This window comes from Phoca vitulina, unplaced genomic scaffold (assembly GCF_004348235.1).
Source record: "Phoca vitulina isolate PV1807 unplaced genomic scaffold, GSC_HSeal_1.0 scaffold63, whole genome shotgun sequence".
Taxonomy (NCBI): Eukaryota; Metazoa; Chordata; class Mammalia; order Carnivora; family Phocidae; genus Phoca; species Phoca vitulina.
Genome location: NW_022589766.1, coordinates 4,629,492 through 4,648,143, shown reverse-complemented (window position 1 = coordinate 4,648,143; position 18,652 = coordinate 4,629,492). Strand labels below are relative to the sequence as shown.

Below are 18,652 nucleotides of genomic sequence, written 5' to 3'. Positions count from 1 at the left end.
GGGGGGGGGGGGGGGGGGGGGGGGGGGGGCGTGTTCCCCGGGCTGAAACCCGATCAAGACCACTGGACTGGGGGGTTGGGGACCCACCTTCCCTCCTGGAGAGGCCACATGGCAGCTGTGCAACCTTAAATGAGCCACCTCTGGGGCCTAGTTGCCTCATGTAATAACTCCTACTTGGAAGAATTGCTGTATGTACAGTGACCTACTTTGAAAATACCCAATAAATGACAATTTTATTATCGTTATCTTTACAATTTGGGCAGGAATAATGCTCCACCCACTCAACAAGGCTACTGTGAAGAGAAATGAATTGATGGATAAGGGTTTGTAAACAGTAAAGAGCGATCTGTACACAAGTGGGGTCTGTTGGTATTGTGTACCCCAACAGCCACCCCTTACCAGTGGACGCTAGGACAGGCTGCCCTGAAGGCCTCCAAGTCAGGGCCTGATGCTCCACACTTACTCCTGCCTCACCACCTTTCCAGAAAGTTCTGCAGGCCAGTGGGTCATACACCTAGCTCTTCTGATATGGCCCAGTCGTGCCAAATGCCGTCGGGGAGCTGCCAGGAGCCACACTGCCCTTCTACCTAAGGGCAACCCTCCAGCCAGCGAGGGGGCATCCTGCCTGGTGTGGCAAGGACTGACCTTGACACTGAAGGTGATGGCTTCCATCACAAAGATGCGGTCAGGGAAGACGCTGGCCACCTCCTCCACGCTGCTGAAGTACCTCACTGGCTCCCGCACATCCCGGGCCTGCTCCAGGAGCTTGAACTTCCCTACAAAGGAGGAACACAGGCTGCTAGGGCAGGCCTGCCTGCTAGTCCCTGCTTCCTGCTACCCTCACCTCAGCCAGCCCCGCTGGAACTCCGGCGGGCAGAAAGGCAGGTCTGCACCCGCAGGAGGTGGAAGGGGCTGGTCAGCTGGCTCAAGGGCAAAGGGAGAGCACAGACATAGCATCTGGAACCCCACGGAGAGCTTGTGGGTGGGTGAGGAGGTTAGCAGCTGCCTGCCCAGAGAAATCCGAGCGCAAAGAGGCAGCCGAACACTTGCACACAGAGCTGGCCTCTACCCAAGCATCAGTGTGGTGCAGGAGATGCAGGCTCCTAGCTTTGTCCCAGCCCCACTCTGACTTGCTGTGACCCTAGACAAGTCCCTTCCCCTCTCTGGGTGCTCATGTGAGGGTGCTGGAGCAGGGCCTTTGGGGCCCTGTCTGGATCTGGCATCTAATGCGTCGACCTTGGGTGGCTGATCCATAGCGATGCACTGGGCAGGCCGGGGGCTCAGCCCGAGGCCTTGGAGGCCCCAGGAGAGCTGCTCAGACTCCAGCTCTGTTCCCAGACCCTGCCCCGGTCCAACATCCAGCCGCACCGTCCCAGAGACCTCTGACCAGAGCCCAGCAAAATCCCTCAGAGGCGGCCTTCCGGGCCTGCAGTCTAGGGCTGTTTTGGCTGGCTCGGCGGATGCCCCCTGCAGACACGGACTTCCAAAGAAGGAGGCTAATCCATGAAGCTGACACCCTTGTGTAAATGGTCTTAACTCACTGGCCACACACGTGTAATGTGCCCACCTACAAGAGCACAAAGACAGGCTGCGAAAATCCCGGACATGTGGACGGATACCCTCTTCTCAGGCCTTCCACAGACAGAGGGGAATCTTAGGTGAGGGGACAACAGGCCAAGAGGAGGCAAGGTGGCTCTTTAGCTTCCATAGCCTTCCTGGAGGAGGTTGCTGCAGTCCTGGTTCCAGCATTTACTCATTCCCCAGTTATGGAGCACCCTCTGCGTGCCAGATGTTGGGCTAGACCTGACAGAGGGTGCAAACCCAGGGACTCGGACAGAGTGGGTGTGACGGTGAGCACCCAGTACCGGCGGGTGGGGACCCGGGACTAGAGAGCCAGAGGACCGCGGAGTGAGTGGGAACCTGCCTGGCAGCCTGAGGGGATCCTGAGAATGAGACGAGTTTTACGGAACAGACCGTCCCACATGGAAGAACTGGTGCAAACCAGAGTCAGGAGAGCAGACTGCCGGCCCTGGGCCCGACAGGGGAGTGCCTGTGCCCAGGACTTGAGGAAGGGGACAACAGCTGGGGAAGTAGCATCCGGGTGATGAAAGGCTCTGAACGCCAGACTAAGGCAGAAGGATTCTACGCAGGAAGAAATGAGCTTTCGGCTTTTTAGCTTTTCTCCTAAATTCAATCCCAATGAGATCAAAGTCTTATACCTGAGGTGCACTGGTGGGAAAGCTGGGGCCATGTCTGCGGGGCCTCCAAGATTGGCCCCCTGAGTCTGTCTCCAAACAAGGTGAGTGAGGACATCGCCCGAACCAGTGGTGACTGCAAGGGTCTGAGGTGGACAGTGACACTGACCATTCAAGACAGGCCCAGATTGAACTGGTACCTTCTGCCCTCTGCTCCGATCATCAAAGCCCTCAATGAACCACCAAGAGACAGAAAGAAGCAGAAAGACCTGAATCACAGTGGAAACATCACTTTTCAGGAGATTGTCAACACTGCCCCACAGAAGTGGCACGCATCAGTAGCTAGAGAACTCTCTGGAACCGTTCAAGAGATCCTGGGGACTGCCCAGTCTGTAGGCCGCAATGTTGATGGCTGTCACCTTCGTGACCTCATAGATGGCATCAACAGTGGTGCAGCAGAATGCCCCACTAGTTAAGAACCAAAAGGAAAGTATTTCAATAAAGGGTCATCCGACCCCCCCCGCCAAAAAAAAAAGAAAGAGAAAATAAAAAGAAATGAAAGCAATTACAGTGTGTTTTGAGCAAGGAAATGCCAAGATCCAAGTTGAGCTCTGTAAAGAAAGTGTGGGCGGCCGGCCGGTCAAGTCAATCGGCCAGGGACTGTTCTGCAGCAGAGCCCGGACGGTGGCTGGGGGCAGAGCGAAATCGAACAGACAAAGGGGTACGTGGAAGGAAGACTGGGGTGGCAGATGAGGAGTGGGCAGGGGAGGAGAGGACTCGGGCCACCACGCCCGGCAGGAATAGAGCTGGCAAAACAGACTCTTAATGCTAGACAACAAACTGAGCGTTGCTAGAGGGAGGTGGGCAGGGGGTGGGCCACATGGGTGATGGGGATTAAGGAAGGCACTTGTGATGAGCACCAGGGGGTGTATGTAAGTGATGAATCCCACACCTGAAATCAATATTACACTGTACGTTAGCTGGATTTTAAATAAAAACTTGAAACTACAAGAAAGAAAAAAAGGAGACAAAAAAAGAAGAAAAAATGGAGCTGGCAGAGCTGCTAAGCGAAACTGGGGACCCAGAAGTAACATGCTGTGGGGCTGGAGCCAGTCCTGAGGAGGCCAACTGAGGGGGTGGGAGGCCAGGAAGGGGTGCTCCTGGGGGGGTCGGGGGCAGGGCTTGGGGATGCCTGGTCAGAAGTTCAGACTGAAGGTCATCAGCCCACGGGTGGAGTCTTCCCTAGGGCAGGGAAGACAGCTCAAGGAAAGAAGAACAGAAGATCTTAACGCTCTGGGAACCCTCTTCCCAGAAAAATGCCCACAGCGAACTCCTGGCATGAACACAAACACCATTTTGTATACAGTGTGGGGAGTCCTGGATTCCCCAAAACCCAGCCAGAATCCCAGACTGAGGACCCCCCACTGGGCCTCCCCAGTGCTGGGTAGGAAGCAGGAAGGGCCAAGGACAGACTCCATGAGCATCTAGAAGCAGGAAAGAAGTGAGAGCGGAGAAAGAGAAGGGCAAGTGCCCCGGAGAAAGCTGGGGAGGGAGTCCTGCCCCCACCATTCTGAGACCCTCGAATGAAGACGTGCCTCAGCCCTTGAGGGCAGCAGGGATGCCGGGGGAGGGGCCCAGCAGGGAACAGCCGTCTGGGGGTCGGGTGGCAGGACTTGCACTTCGGCTACCTTCCCACCGGGAGCGCTGCCCCTCCCTCACCCGGCGTCCCCCCCCAGCCCCCAAACCCCCCCACCCCAAGCAGCCATGCAGGGCGAAATGCCCGCTGCCCCCTGTGGGGAGAGCCGGAGCCAAGTCAGGGCTGCAGCCGGGGGAGGATGTGGCCCGGGGATCGATGTAACCATGGTAGCCGGCACCACCCCCTCGGCCGCAGCCTGAGCCCAGCACCGGTCATTACTGCAGGAGGAAGGAAGGAAGGGAACCCTCCCGGGACTGAGGCGCTAGCCCCTGGAAGCCTTTACTCCCCCCTGCAGCTTCTTCTCCTGCCTTCCCCCGGCCCGAGACCCCCGCAGGCCCAGGGAGCTGCACCCCCTCCCCCAGCCTGCCCCTGCTCCCTGCCCTCCCCTCCTAGAACACATGTGTGCTGCCTGGCGTCCCGTCCAGCCCGAAGCAGCCCTGCTTATCTCCCCTCTTCCCAGCAGCCCACCCCGGCAGCCGTTCCCTCAAGAATGATGGGTAAATGTGCACACTTGGGGGTGGACAGACCCGGTTGTATCCCATCTCTGGCACCAACCAGCTGTGTGACCTTAGGCAACCTATTTACTCTCTGTAGGCTTTAGTTTTCCCATCTGTGAAATGGAAGCATACGGCCTAGCGCCCCGAGTGCCAGCCGCCGCTGACCAGAGCCACCTGGCCCCGCACTCGGGGCGGTGGGGGCTGCCTCAGAACAGCCAGGTTTCCCCGGACTCCCGGGTGCGGGGCTGCACTCCCCACCCCCGCGGCCCTCCGGTCCACAGCCACTGCCCCCGCCCACCCTATTATTAATTCATTAGGAGGAACTGGGCTGTGCTCTCAGCTTCCTCCTTACCCCGCCCCTCCTACTCCTAAGGGGCCCGGCCTCCCCTCCCCCACCGAGCCACCCACTGGAAAGATGCTGATGGGGATGCTCCTCTCCTACAGGCCAGCTGTCACCTCATGACCACAGGGTCCACATGCACTCAGGGGCACCAAAAGACATAGGGGAAGGGCTAGAAGCCTCCTGCTCTCACTCTTCCTAGGAGGTTCTGTGCCTTGGTTTCCCGGATTCTTAATCACACAACTGAAATAGGAGAGTAAAGTCACACTTCTGTCAGTGAGGGCTTTTTCCAATTTTTGCTTTTTTATCCCAAGAAGACCTGGGACCTCTTCCTGGACGAACACCAGATAGATACCCAGCCTGGGAAGTTTCTAGCTTCTAAGCAGGCCTTCTCAAGGGCTCAGGGCTCAGGACAGAACCCCAGGTCAGAAAGAACCTGAGAGAGTTTTCTCGTCTTTTAAATGGGGTGTGAGGGCTATGGGGGTACCAACTTCGCAGTGTTGTTGTAAAGAGCAGAAGCCTTTGTCTTAGTCCTGTCCCCCCTGGTTCAGGAAGGGCTGGGGGTGGGGGGCAAGCTACTGGAGTTCCTGGAGCCTCACTTTGTGAGTTAAATGGAATTAATAAGACTTTCTCACAGGGTGCCCGTGGGGATAAAATGATGAAATGCTCAGCTCAGTGTCTGGAAGGCAGCCATGGGTTTAACACACAGGAGCTGTGTGGTCGTGGGCTCACATGGGGGCTTCGCTGGGATGGAGCCACCAGATTCCCATCCTCCCCACCCAGGTGACAACAACCCTGCATTGCTGGTGTGGTGCAAGCAAGCACCAGCCCCGGAGTCAGGTTACTGGGGTTCTAGCCCATGCTCTGCTTCTTACTAGCCGTGTGACCCTGGGCAAGTCCCTTCCCTCTTAAACCCTCTGTTTTATCATGTGTAAAATACAAGGGCTGTATTTTCCCTCTCCAGCAGCAGAATCCTTTCTTCAAACAAAATCTGATGTAGATCAACATCATATGTATAAAAGATAAAAGTAGTTCATTAGCGTAATCTTATTTAAAAGTCTAAAACATTAACATTCACTTATAAAGTCAATCAATGAAAACAACGAATTTAACACAAAAATTGGGAAGAACAGGATTACAGTGGGCAGGGGCAGCCAGATACTCCGCCCAAGCATCCCTTTGCTTCTGAAGGGCTTTGGCTGCACGCCACTGAGAAGATCCTGGCCGTGTTCTCCTTGAGGGTCCGTACCAAACAGGCTTAATGAGGCAGCTCACGGAACACAGCCCAGGTCTCTCGCTGGGCTTAAGGTTTGACTCCTAGCAATCTGAGAGTGTGGGTATTTTTTTTAATCAGTTGTTTAAAATCTATTTTAAAATAAAATGTGAATCAAAGGTTTTCAACAAGAAAACCAGGACTCCCCAGAACAGTATGAAAACCACGGGACCCTAACCCTAACCGCCCCCTGCCCGCCAGGCCCTGGCTCAGCCCTGTGGCTCCAAGGAAAGGGTGGTCACCAACAGCTTCTCCCAAGCCCCACCCCCTACCCTCCTGCCTCCACCCCCCAGCGGCTCTATGTCATCTGTCCCTGGCTGGGCACACCTGGGTACTGCAGGGGGATGTCAATCTTGGGTCCGATGACGTAGTGGCCCTCCTCCAGGGTATGGGCTGTCACTGTTGTCCACTGGCGGCAGGAGTGAATGAGCAGGATGTCTCTCTCACTGACGCCCTCGGCATACTCCCCTGGGAAGCGAAGGACGGGAGAGGAGGGAAAGGCAAAGCGAACGTCAGGAGGGGCAGAGAGAGTAGGGAGGCTGACTACTCTAAGACCCCGACTAGGGGCAGCTCCCCATGAGCCTGTCCGGGTCAGCAAGGCTCAGGGGATAAGCAGTTTGCCAGCTGTGGCCTCAGGGCTGTGAGTCATGCCCCGTCTCCCAGGGCCCAGATTCCCGCCCCTGACAGGGCCCCAGCAACCAGCCCAGCCATAGTCCTGAGTCTTTCACCTGCTGTCCCAGGCCTAGTGCTGCTCGGGGCCCTGGGGCTGGGGGGGGGGGGGGGGCCAGGGAGGAGCACCTCCCAGCAGATTCGCCAGCCCTGCCCTCCAGGAGCACTTAGACCCATGGGGAGGTGGAAGAAATGTGAACGGAGAAAACAGACCACCTTTGACGTTGAGTGGAGGGTGTCTGGGCACTCCCAGAGGGGAGCAGCAAACTAGCTGGGGGTGGGGTGAGCAGCAGACCCTAGAGCTGGCCCGCAGGACCACCAGCAGGGTTCTCAGCCCCCAAGTCAGTGCCTGAGCCAGGCAAGGAGGCCTGTCCCAGCCCTATCTGTGTTGGAGGCACAGACAGGGCTGAGACAGGGCTGTCCGTTGTGAGTCCCAGCTGAGGGCTCCCCCCAGCACCATACATCACTCGAGTCAGAAGAAGAACAGGGCTTGGAGGAGCTGATTCCTGCCTCTCTCACGGGCAGCCCTTTTACATGCATTGCCCCAGGAGACTCTTACATTCAGGGGATCCCAAAGGAGAGGGAGGAAAGTCTCAGATACCCCCTAGCCCCTCACAGAAAGGCTGTTTCTTGGCCCGCCCTTTGTCAGCCCTTCACCCTCCCAGTCTCTGGAACACTGTGATGAGGTTGGGGGGGGCGGCTTTCAGGGGGGGCCTAGTTCTGGGGGAAGCTGCCACTGGGACAGAGGTGTTGGGAGGGGCCTGGGCCCAGGAGGCTCCAATCCCAGCAACGGTTTCCAGGGGAGCCGGAGCGGCCTCCTGGCTGCAGCTGGTGGGCAGGGGGGGTGGGGGACGCCTCCTTCCCAGCCCTCTCAGACACAACTGACTCAATTGCTGCCACCCAACCGAATGGGAAGTGGTTTATCCTGATGCCTGAGGGCCCCATGAAGTGTGTGGGGAGGATGTGTTCAGGTGCTTGGGGGAGGGCCTGGCTCCCACTGTGTTGGAGGGGGTCTGAACCTTCCTCCTGGAGCCCTCCCCTCCGGGGGCAGAGAAAGCTCTCCTAAGCCCCGGCCCACCCTTCCACAGGGACACGGGCCACCGCCACACAGGGCACACACCAAGAGCCACGGGTCACGGTCCCAACAGTCGAGGCAGCACAGCCACCTGGCCCAGTGACAGACAGGAGCTGGTCACCCCACTGACACAACTCAGTCCCACAGCCCCACTAAGGGGCCTCTCCCAAACGCAGAGGCATACAAGGACTTTTAAGACTTCAAGACACACTTTGTTCGCATAGTCACACTCATGGTGACCACAGCCACAGCCCCCACGGTCACAGCTAGACCATCACCAGTTGTCCATGCATTCATCCATTGGGTCAGTAAGTCCATAATCTTTATTAAGCAGGATGTCTCCCTTCAAGGAGGATGCAGCCCAGCCTTAAGACAATAAGCTATTACAGTGGGTGCACAGGACTCAAGTCAGGGGTGCCAGAGGGGTCATGGGAGTCCAAAAGAGGCCTGCCCAGACCGGGGAGCTTAGAAAGGACCCCCAGGAGGGAGAGATGCCCAAGAGGATGTGTGGCAAGTGGCCAGGCAGAACCCAGGGCCCGCTCAGCCCATTCACAGGCAGACACATACAGCCTTGAGGCTGACACGGACGGTCTCGGGATCACACGCCGACGACCCGGAGAACAAGACGCTGGGCGGCTGAGCCCCTCTGTCCGACGGCCCGGGCACGGACGCCGCCACGCAGTGCGCTCGCGAAACGCGCTGAGGCTCACGGTGCCCACTCGTCGCCACCGCGGGTCGGAGGAGGGGCCGCGGGCCCCAAGGAGAGGAGAGGAGCCTGTGGCCGCGGGCCCCATTAGCATTCAGGGAAGCGAGTGTGCCAACGCGGGCCAAACCCCTATTCTTCTCACACACAAAACCCCCGGCCTGGCTGCCAGCCCCGGCTCCCGCCCCTCCTCCAGCCGAGCAGCTCCCCTTCCTCCAAACGGTCCCCTCACTCCGTGCAGCCTCCAGGCGTCCCCTTTCGGGCCCCCATGCAGAGTCCCATCGGCAGAGCACCCGGGCCCCTGGGAAGTGGGGCAAGATGTGGGGGAGGACCGGGGACTTGGGGGCACGCCCGGCGGGAGGGCCAATCATTCGGGTCTCTCCCCGAGGTGGCCTGCCCGCCTGGGGCCGCAGACTGCTCCCCAGGACGCGAAAGGAAGGTGCAAGAAGGGTCCCAAGAGGGGCCAAGCAGGGCTGGGGGGCGGCGGCGGTGGGAAGACAGAGTCGGAGGCCCAAGGGATGCGGGAGGATCGAGGTGAGAGGCGGGAGACAAAGGGACGGAGGGGGCGCGGCCCGGGCGGGGGTCTGAGCGCGGCAGGGAAAGGGATGCACGACGGGGCGGGCGCGGGGCCTCCGCCGCGCTCCGGGTTCTAGCTGGCCCGGAAAACTCTGTCCCGGCCGGGCCTCAGTGCCTGTCCCGGATTTCTGTCCCGGTGCCCGTGCGCAGGGCCCAGGAGGCGGCGGACCCTCGGCTCTCGGGCCCCGGGTCTCCAGGGAAGGCGCACCGGGAGCTGCGCGGGACCGGCGCCGGGAGCGGGAGGGCAGAGGCCACATCCTCACGCCCCCCCCATCCCCCAGCACCTGCCCCGAGAGTCCCCGATTTCCCCGCGGACCCCCAGCCGCCCTCCCCCGCACCCCGGTACCTGGCCCGAGGCAGGCGAGCGTGGGCAGGCGGCAGCGGCTGACGATGAGGTCGAGCGGGAAGGCGCCCATGCTCCAGCGCAGGCCGGCCAGCCCGGCCGCCAGCTTCTCCATGGCATGGGCGCCCCCGACGGCCAGTCCCGCGTGGCCCGGGCTCCCGCGCCCGCCGCCACCTCCTGGGGCCGCCGCGGCGCTCCCCGCCTGGCCGCCCGGCCGGGGCTGCGGGCGTCACGTGGCCGGCCTCCCCGCGAGGCGCCGGCCCCCGCCCCCCGGCCCCCGGCCCCCGCCCCCCCGGCCCTCGCCCCACCCCCCGGCCCCCGCCCGCAGCCGCCGCCAAGTCCCGCCTCTCCGCCCCGCGGGGCGCGCCGGCCCCCCTCCCCGGGCGTCCAGGTGACAGCCCAGGACCGAGGACCCCGGGCGGGCGCCTGGAACGAAAAGGAAGACGCGCGGCGGCATCTCCGGGTCGGGGGCAGAGGGCAGCCTCCTCTACCCCGCCGAGTGCGTCTGGAACCCCTTTCTCCGCCGGGAGCGGCGCCTCTCCTCGGCCCCTTGTGCCACCGCCCACCCCGGGTCCGCTCCGCTTCCCGAAGCTCCTGCGCAGAATTCGGCAGCTGCGGTCGCGGCTGCCATGGCATCTATCACCTCCAGCTTCACAAAGCCCGGCGAGGCCGCCTCATTAACCCCGTTTTACCGATGAGCAAACTGAGGCTCAGAGAGGTCAAGTGGCAGCTCGGCTTGTGTCCTGGTTTGACTTCAAAACCTACTGCCTTCCCCGATACTCGCCGCACCCCCCCCCCGAACCCCACTGAAGAGCACTTGCCAAGCTCCCACTGCCCTGGAACCGATTTTCACGGGTCCTGCGGGCCGGATAGCTCCAGCACACGCAGCACGCCACGCACAACCGCTCCGCCTGAGGCCCCAGCAGGTGACTGGTGGTGGAGTCTCCTCTCTCAGGCGGATTGTCCGGTCTCTCCTTCCCTTAAGTTGCTCTTCCTTTTCTGCTGTCCACACCCCCTCCTTCCAACCCCTCGTGGCTCCAGTGCGGGACCTCCTCTTGGGAAGCCCTTCCAGAAGATGCGGTGGCTTCAGCGGGGGACGCGCTGCCAGAGGACCCCCGTGGCCCTCGATGTGTCTGCGGTGCCTTCGCAGGTGACAGGGGCGGGTGCAGGCCTGCGGAGGGGCCTGCGCCGCCAAAAGTAGGCCTTAGCCCCAGCTGGTCCTTAAAGGGCTCCATGGACTCTAGTCCTCAGCCTCCCAACCCAGGGAGACCCCCACACAGGTGCATGCAAACCCTCTCTTCGAGGGGACTGACCTCCCACATCGTGTGACCTGAGCCCCATGAGCAGTGGCACCAGAGAGGATGAACACAACTTCACAGTGGGAAGACATTTCTGATCACTTGTCCCATCTCCATCTTCTGCAGAGGAAGCAAGGGCAACTCCAAGAGCAGGAATGCCTGGCTCCAAGATAACAAAACAGGAAAGCAGAGGAGGCCGGCCTCCGCCAGTGCTGACTCCGCAACCAGGCCCGCGGGCCCGCAGCCCAGCCCAGGCCGCCTCCCTCCATGTCCACTGTCCCGAGGCTGAGCGGCTGGCCCTCGGGCTCGCTCTTCCTTCAGCCACCACAGCTGTGACTTGGGCTAACCCGGATGGTCTGTGGGGTGGGGAGGAGCACGCTCCTGGGGAAGTGGGCAAGAAGAAGGTAGAGCAAGGGGAAAATGCAGGCGTTTAAGGCAGGCATGGAGGGTCAGAGGTAGGAGGATGAGGAGGCCGAAAGAAGCAAATGGGTGAAAGGAGCCTGACTTAGTCACTTTTCTTTCCCTGCCCTGCAGGCTCTCTTGAGTAGGGTGACCACAGCATTTGTCATCCAGACGAGGACACTTCTGAGTGAAGGAGGTGCCAGGCGGAACAATAGGCATAAACCAGACTCTAGGACAGCGGCTGTAAACCAGGACTGGGCCATGTGGTCGGTCACCCTGTCTCTGAAGGACGCCTCTGAGCCGTGCCTACCGCGGCTTCTCACGCTCGGCAGGAGCTCACCCCGACTCACCCCGGCTCTAGGCCTCAGTTTCCAGCTCTGCGCCTCCACCCCGGAAGCAGCATCCGCAGGCCTTCCGTTTCAACAATCACGCTTGTGTTTGCTCCTCTGTTACCTTCTATCCCAGCTAAGGAATCGCCTTTCACCTGGTGCCCTAACCTGGAAATCTCCTTAACCCTTACTTACATCCACCTGGTCACCAAGTCCTGGTGATTCCCCTTCTAGCGTGTGTCCTGTGGAGCCCTTCCTCCTCTCCAGGCCTGCTTGTCCCAGCCTGACTTCCGTTCCTCCTCCAGCCTTCTCTCCCTGAGGCCACCCTTCGTAGTTCACGCCCAAAGCCCTGCATACAGCTCTGAATGGGGGCTGAGTCAGGGACCACACACGTGTGAGACATCAGGCAGAACCACGTAACTGGCTGGACCCACTTGCTAACTGTTGTAGAGTTCCAGAACCTCTCCAGGGCTTTTTAATGCTTGGCAAAGCTCAGGGACCGGACACACAAGTGCCCCAATACAGAGATCCCTGGATTTGCTTGGGGCTCAGGCGCCGTGTGGGAAGGAACTCAGCGTCACTTAGAGTCCGAACTTCTTAGAGCTTAGGCGGAGGTTTCTGGAAGATGGTTGGCAAGACGGAGAGCCAGGAAGCAAAGTGAGGTAGGAAGATGGGTCAGTAGAAAAGCCAGACTGAGCAGCTGGATCTGGAAGTGAGAGAGCCAGGGGGCCTGCGTGGTGTATGAGGCTGTGCCTGAGGTTTCCAGCCCTGGGAGAGTGTGGGTCTGGCTGAGAGGCAGAGGCCTGGGCTGGGTCACTGGGATCCCAGCTGCTCTGCTGACAGGGTTGATGGTGACAGGTAGAAGGTGGCTTCCTACTGGGTGGAGGGGAGGACACGTGAGAGGTCAGTGGTGTGGGGGAGGGGGTCGGAGCCCTGGCAGAGGCCCACTTTTGGCCCAGTGGCCAGGGGTTAGCCGAGCAGCCCGTGAGTGGGGCAGAAGCGTCAGTGGAGTAAAAAGATGGCAAAAGGGGCCAGCCCTGGCCGGGGTTGTGTGTGAAACAGCCCCACCCCACCCCATCTAGGGGACAGATAGCCTTCTCTGAGTCCATGAACTATAGGAGGCCAGAGAACATTTGGGTAAGCACCTCTGAGAATTCTAGGAAATACTGTATCCAACTTTTTATTCTAGAAAATTCGAAATGTACAGAAAAGTAGAGGTAATAGTCTTATGAATCCTCCATGTATCTCAGTGCACTTGTTTACTCCCCCTCTTAATTTTTTTTAAAAGTTTATTGAGATATAATTCACATACTATGCAATTCATCCATTTAAAGTTATACAATGTTTTTAGCGTATTCACCATATTGTGCCACCATCACCATGATTTTGCCATAAATATTATTTGTATCTGGACCAGGCAGCTGTACCATCATTAGGCGTTTCTAAGACTACCACACACCCATTAGAAATAATGCTTACAAAAGAATCGTAATGATTTGGGGAAATCCTCATTGTAAAAGGTTAATGTAAAAAAGTCAGGATAGCATTTCATGAATAAATGAACTATAAAAAAAGAAACAGTCAAAGGGAACATGCTCTAATTTTTTTTTAAAGATTTTATTTATTTATTTTTGAGAAAGAGAGAGAGCGACCCTGCCCATGATCGGAGGGGAGGGGCAGACGGAGAAGCTGACTCCCCAGTGAGCAGGGAACCCAATGAGGGCTGGGCTCAGTGAGGGGCTGGATGCAGGGCTCATTTCGGGTCTCGATTCAGGGCTGGATGGGGGGCTGGATGCGGGGCTCAATGTGGCCCTTGATCCCAGGGATCATGACCTGAGCTGAAGGCAGATGCTTCACCGACTGAGCCACCCAGGCGCCCTGCTCTAATGTTGAAAGTGTGTCTGGGTCATGGAATAAGTGATATTGTTTCTCTAATTTTAAAATATTATCCAAAGTTTTATATAGTGAAGAGGCATTTATTTGGTAATTAGAAGCCAGTTTAAACTTTACAAATGAGGGTGTAGGACCTGATGGTATCTGACGCCCTGCCCGCCTCAAAGTTTTTGTGTTTGAATATTCTCCCCACAGGCGTCCCACCGCCCACCAGAGGGAGGAGCGGGGCCCCCCAGCCAGGGCCCTCCGGGTGGGGGTGGGTGAAGGCCTGCCCGCTGGGAGAGAGGGTTCTGGGCCCAGCAGGTCCTCCACAGCTGGAGACAGCCAGCTTGCCCCCTCACAGGCACCCAGGGAGATCACCATCCTGTGCCTCATTCAACATCAATTTTCTTTGATAAAAGAAATTCTTTCAAAAAAAAAAAAAAGACATTCTTTCATTACCACTGTATTACAAATTTAGGCATTTATTACTTGCACTAAACACATAACTTTTTGACAATTTATTTGGAATTGTCTTTCATTTCACTCACAATCACTAAGTAATTTCCATGGACATATAGTTCCAACATTTTGTTCAACCTCTGCTTACTGTTCTCCTTCAGATTGTCTTTTGCAATATTAAGAATCAGACAACTTATGTGTAAACTAATTAGAATTTAAATAAAAACTTGAAACAAAAAAACAAAGAATATATGGGGCTCCTGGCTGGCTCGGTTGGTAGGGCACACGATTCTTGATCTTGGGGTATTGAGTTCGAGCCCCACAATGGGTATAGAGATTACTTAAAAATAAAAAAAAATCTTAAAAAAAAAAATAATATAGCTGTCCCGTGAGCAACTTCAACTATGCCATCATAGAGATTCCAAATTGTAACTGTCCTCAGATGTCTATCAGCTGACAATTTTTCCAATTGTTCATTGCAACTGTATAGAAATACAGTTGATTTTTATATATATTGTCCTTCAAACTTCTTAAATTCACTTACCAGTTTTCATATCTATTTTTGTAGATTCCTGGGAATTTTCTATGTCCATGATCGTTTGTCTATAGAAACAAAGACCGTTTTATTTGATTGTCTTCAATCTGTATGCCTTTTATTTTGTACACTGGTGAGGACCTCCAGTTCTGTGTTGAATCGGAGAGGTGAAAGCAGACATCTTTGCCTTGTTCCTGATTTTCTAGAGGGAAAATCTTTCATCTTTTACCATTGAGTAGGATGTTAATTGTGGGGGTTTTGTAGGTGACTTTTATCAGGATGAGTTCCTTCCTATTCCTACCATTTTATTGTTTTCTTTTTGTCTCGATTTTTTGTTCCTCTGGTTCTTCCTTTCCTGCCTCTTTTTTTTTAATCTATTTCATTATTTCTATTGGCTTTTTAGCTATACTTCTTTCCACTGTGTGTGTGTGTGTGGTTGTTCTAGGGATTACATTATTCACTCATGTTTTCCCAGTACTGCTTCATACTAAATGTAGAAAACTTGCAACATATAAATCCATCTATCCCCTCTCCAATATACTATAGTGTGAAATGGATTCCATCTACATATATCTTATTAACCCCACAAGACAGTATTGTCACTTTTTTTTTAAGATTTTATTTATTTATTTGAGAGAGAGCGCACAAGCAGGGAGAGTGGCAGAGGGAGAGGGAGAAGCAGGCTCCCCGCTGAGCAGGGAGCCCAATGTGGGGCTCAATCCCAGGACCCTGGGATCATGACCTGAGCCGAAGGCAGATGCTTAACGACTGAGCCACCCGGGCACCCTGACAGTGTCGTCACTTTTAAAGAGTCTTAAAAATAAATAAATAAAAATAAAGAGTCATACATAAAATAATGAAATTAAGAGGAAAATAACAGACCCTTTACATTTACACACTGATGGTCTTTATTCCTCTGAGGACCTAAGTTTCCATCTGGTATTATATCCCTTCAGCCTGTAGGACTTTCTTTAGCAATTAGTGTAGTGAGAATCTGCTGGTGGTGAATTTTCTTTTATCTGAGAATCCCTATTTTACTTTTATTCTTGAAGGATGTTTTCAGTGGATATAGAATTCTTAGTTGATACCTTTTTTTTCCCCAGCCTTTAAAGAGATCCTTTTACTTTTTTTTTTAAGATTTTATTTATTTATTTGACAGAGAGAGACACAGTGAGAGAGGGAACACAAGCAGGGGGAGTGGGAGAGGGAGAAGCAGGCTTCCCGCTGAGCAGGGAGCCTGATGTGGGGCTCAATCCCAGGACCCTGGGATCATGACCTGAGCCGAAGGCAGACGCTTAACGACTGAGCCACCCAGGCGCCCCTACTTTTTTTTTTCAAGATTTTATTTATTTATTTGAGAGAGAGAGAGAGAGAGAGAGAGAGCATGAGAGGGGGAGGGTCAGAGGGAGAAGCAGACTCCCCGATGAGCAGGGAGCCCAATGCAGGACTCTATCTTAGGACTCCAGGATCATAACCTGAGTTGAAGGCAGTCTCTTAAGCAACTGAGCCACCCAGGTGCCCGAGATCCTTTTACTTTTATTTGCTATTTATAGTCCACTCTCTAGGGGCTTACTTTAGCTGTTTTTATGTGTATGTGTTAAATCCAGAGGGTTTTTTTTTTTTTTTTTTTCTGTGTAAAATTGCTCTGGCAGGATCTTACTCAACTATTACCAGAAGCAGATGTGTCACAACTTTATTTTCCAACTAGGCTTTTTCTTTTGAAAAAAGTAAAACCTATAGGAAAGTTGCAAGAATATTACAACAAACTCCCATATGTCCTTTACCTAGATTCACAATATAATACCTATTATTTTTTTTTTCTGAACCATTTGAAAGCTAGTTCCAGACATCATGCCACTTTGCCCATAAATCCTTCATTGTGTGTTTCCTAAGAACCAGGACATTCTCTTACACAGCTAGAATTCAATTCTTAAATTCAGGAAATTTAATATTAATACTAATATTCAGTTCATATTTAATTTTTATTATCCCAATATTGTCCTTTATAGTTTATAGAGTTGTTTTTTTTTTTCCAAGATTAATCTAGGATCTAGGATCATGCATTGCGTTTAGTTGTTATGTCTCTGGTCGAATCTAGAACAGTTTCTCAGCCTTTGTTGAACTTTTAAGAAATTGACAATTCTGAAGATACAGACCATTTGCTCTGTAGAATGATCAGTTTTGGCTGATGCATCACCGTCAGGAAGACTCAACACATCACATCAGGAGGCAGGTGATGCCCGTTTGTCCCATTTTTTGTGATGTCAACTTGGATCACTTGGTTAAGGTGGTGTCTGCCAGTGTCCCCACTGTAATGGCACTTTTTTCCCCCTTTGTGATTAATAAAGAATTGGTGGGAAGATGTTTGGCTGGGTAAGCATCCTGTTCCCAACACACTTGCATCCCATGATAGCATCCGATTCTGATTCCTGCCTGAGTCAATTATTACTGTGATGGTTGCCAAATGATTTTTCTACCTCTGTCATTTCCACACGTATCAGTCAGCATTCCGCTGTAAAGAGGCACTTGCCCTCCCCCTCCCTTTATTGATTAACAATTCACGAGTTCTTCTAAGTTTTTCATTCATTGTGACACTCACATTGCCCTGTATTTGACCAATGGGAGCACCTTTCAGCTAGTTCCTCTGTTCCATTGTCGGGATTCCATAGTTCTTTGGAATTTTTCTAAGTTTCTGGAACAATAGGATGTTCCAGGGTCATTCTGCACAGTCCCTGCCCAGCCCAAGAATGGAATCAGCCATTTCTTCAAGGACTACTGTTTCCTTATAGTGTTTTGTCAACTGTACTCCAGGCAGCTTTATCTGTTGGGTCCGGGGGAGAGATGCTCATTAGAGTTAAGGACAAGTAAGAAGCTCGTGTTGTCATCTGAGGGAAATGTGTCCACAGTCCGGTCCCCCTGCTGCATCTCTCTGTGGATGGAACACATAGTCACTGCCCTCTCTGCTGGCAGGCCGCATAGACCAAAGAACAGTCTGGAAGTCTTTCTTACTGCTGATATTTGGAGCGCCATATGGGTCCATGTGTTCTTATAAAAAGAAAAATACAAAAAAAAGAAAAATATTAAAAAAAACACATGTCACCATGTGTTCTTATAAAAAGCTGAGCCATGTTGAAGGAGCAGGGGACTCTTGATCTCAGGGTCATGAGTTTGAGCCCCATGTTGGGTACAGAGATTACTTAAATAAATAAAACTTTTTAAAAAAAAATTTTTAAAAACTGAGCCATTCATAAGGACATTTAAAAACTGAGTTTAATTTGTTGACTCTCAGCCCTCATTCAAGTCAGGGTGTAACACTGTGGTAGTTTCATTTTTATATGTCCTCTACAGTTAAGAATAGTTGACTTAAGATTTTCCTTCTTATTTCTGTGGTGTGAATTATGGCATCACTTAGAACACAGCAAGATGTAAAAGAACCACAATTTGATTGGCTTTTGCAATTTACCGAATGTAGCTTGTTATTGCAAAAGAAAATGTGGAGGGGCACCTGGCTGGCTCAGTTGGTAGAGCATGTGACTCTTGATCCCAGGGTCATGAGTTCAAGCCCCACAGTGGACATAGAGCTCACTAAAAAAATAAATAAATAAAAAGGAAAAAGAAGAGAAAATGTGGAAAGGAGTCTATTCAAGGGAATTTCTTGGCATGTTTCTATTTTATCATAAAAAAGAGAGTACTGTAAGGATAAAGAGGAATGGAGGCCTAACCCTCATCTATAGGCTGTTCCTGAAATGCTCCTTCCTAAAAATAAATAACTCATGAAATATTTACTTCAGGAAGCTAGAACTTTAAGTTTTGGTCAATAGTGCTGAACACAGTAAATCAAACTATACCTCTTATAAATTGTGTATTTTTTTTAAAAAAGATATTATTTATTTATTTGTCAGAGAGAAAGAGTGTGTACAAGCAGGGGAGTGGCAGGCAGAGGGAGAAGCAGGCTCCCCACTGAGCAAGGAGTCCTTAGCAGGACTTGATCCCAGGACCCTGGGATCATGACCTGAGCCGAAGGCAGGCACTTAACCAACTGAGCCACCCAGGCGTCCCAAATTGTATATTTTTTAAATGAATATGTTTTATTTTTAACTAAATAATACATGTTTATCCAAAACAAAATGTTTTGACTCTAAATAGTATTTTAAGCTTAAAAAAGTAAAAAATGATCAACATGTTGCATTATTTTCCTTATCCCCTATTTTTTATTTTGTAAAATTTCTTCTAATTAAGCTTCACTCTCACTAAGACTTTTTCTTCTTTTAAGTAAGCTCTTCACCCAGCATGGGGTTTGAACTCACGACCCCGAGTCCGCCCTCTACCAACTGAGCCAGCCAAGTGCCCCACAGTAAGGCGTTCTTAAATTTGAAGCTGCATTATC

The 18,652-nt window shown here is 53.4% G+C and overlaps 1 protein-coding gene across 1 annotated transcript in view; it reads right to left on the bottom strand.

Moving 5' to 3' along the window:
- Positions 1 to 9,555, bottom strand: part of GAREM2 (GRB2 associated regulator of MAPK1 subtype 2) — a 14,176-nt gene extending 4,621 nt beyond the window's left edge. The window contains exons 1-3 of the mRNA XM_032391463.1: positions 9,371 to 9,555; positions 6,329 to 6,469; positions 646 to 776 (exon numbers count right to left, since the gene is read on the bottom strand). Of these exons, the coding sequence (XP_032247354.1) occupies positions 646 to 776; positions 6,329 to 6,469; positions 9,371 to 9,482 (384 nt within the window). The 5' untranslated portion in view covers positions 9,483 to 9,555. The remainder of the gene's footprint in view (positions 1 to 645; positions 777 to 6,328; positions 6,470 to 9,370) is intronic.
- Positions 9,556 to 18,652: the final 9,097 nt, after the last annotated feature.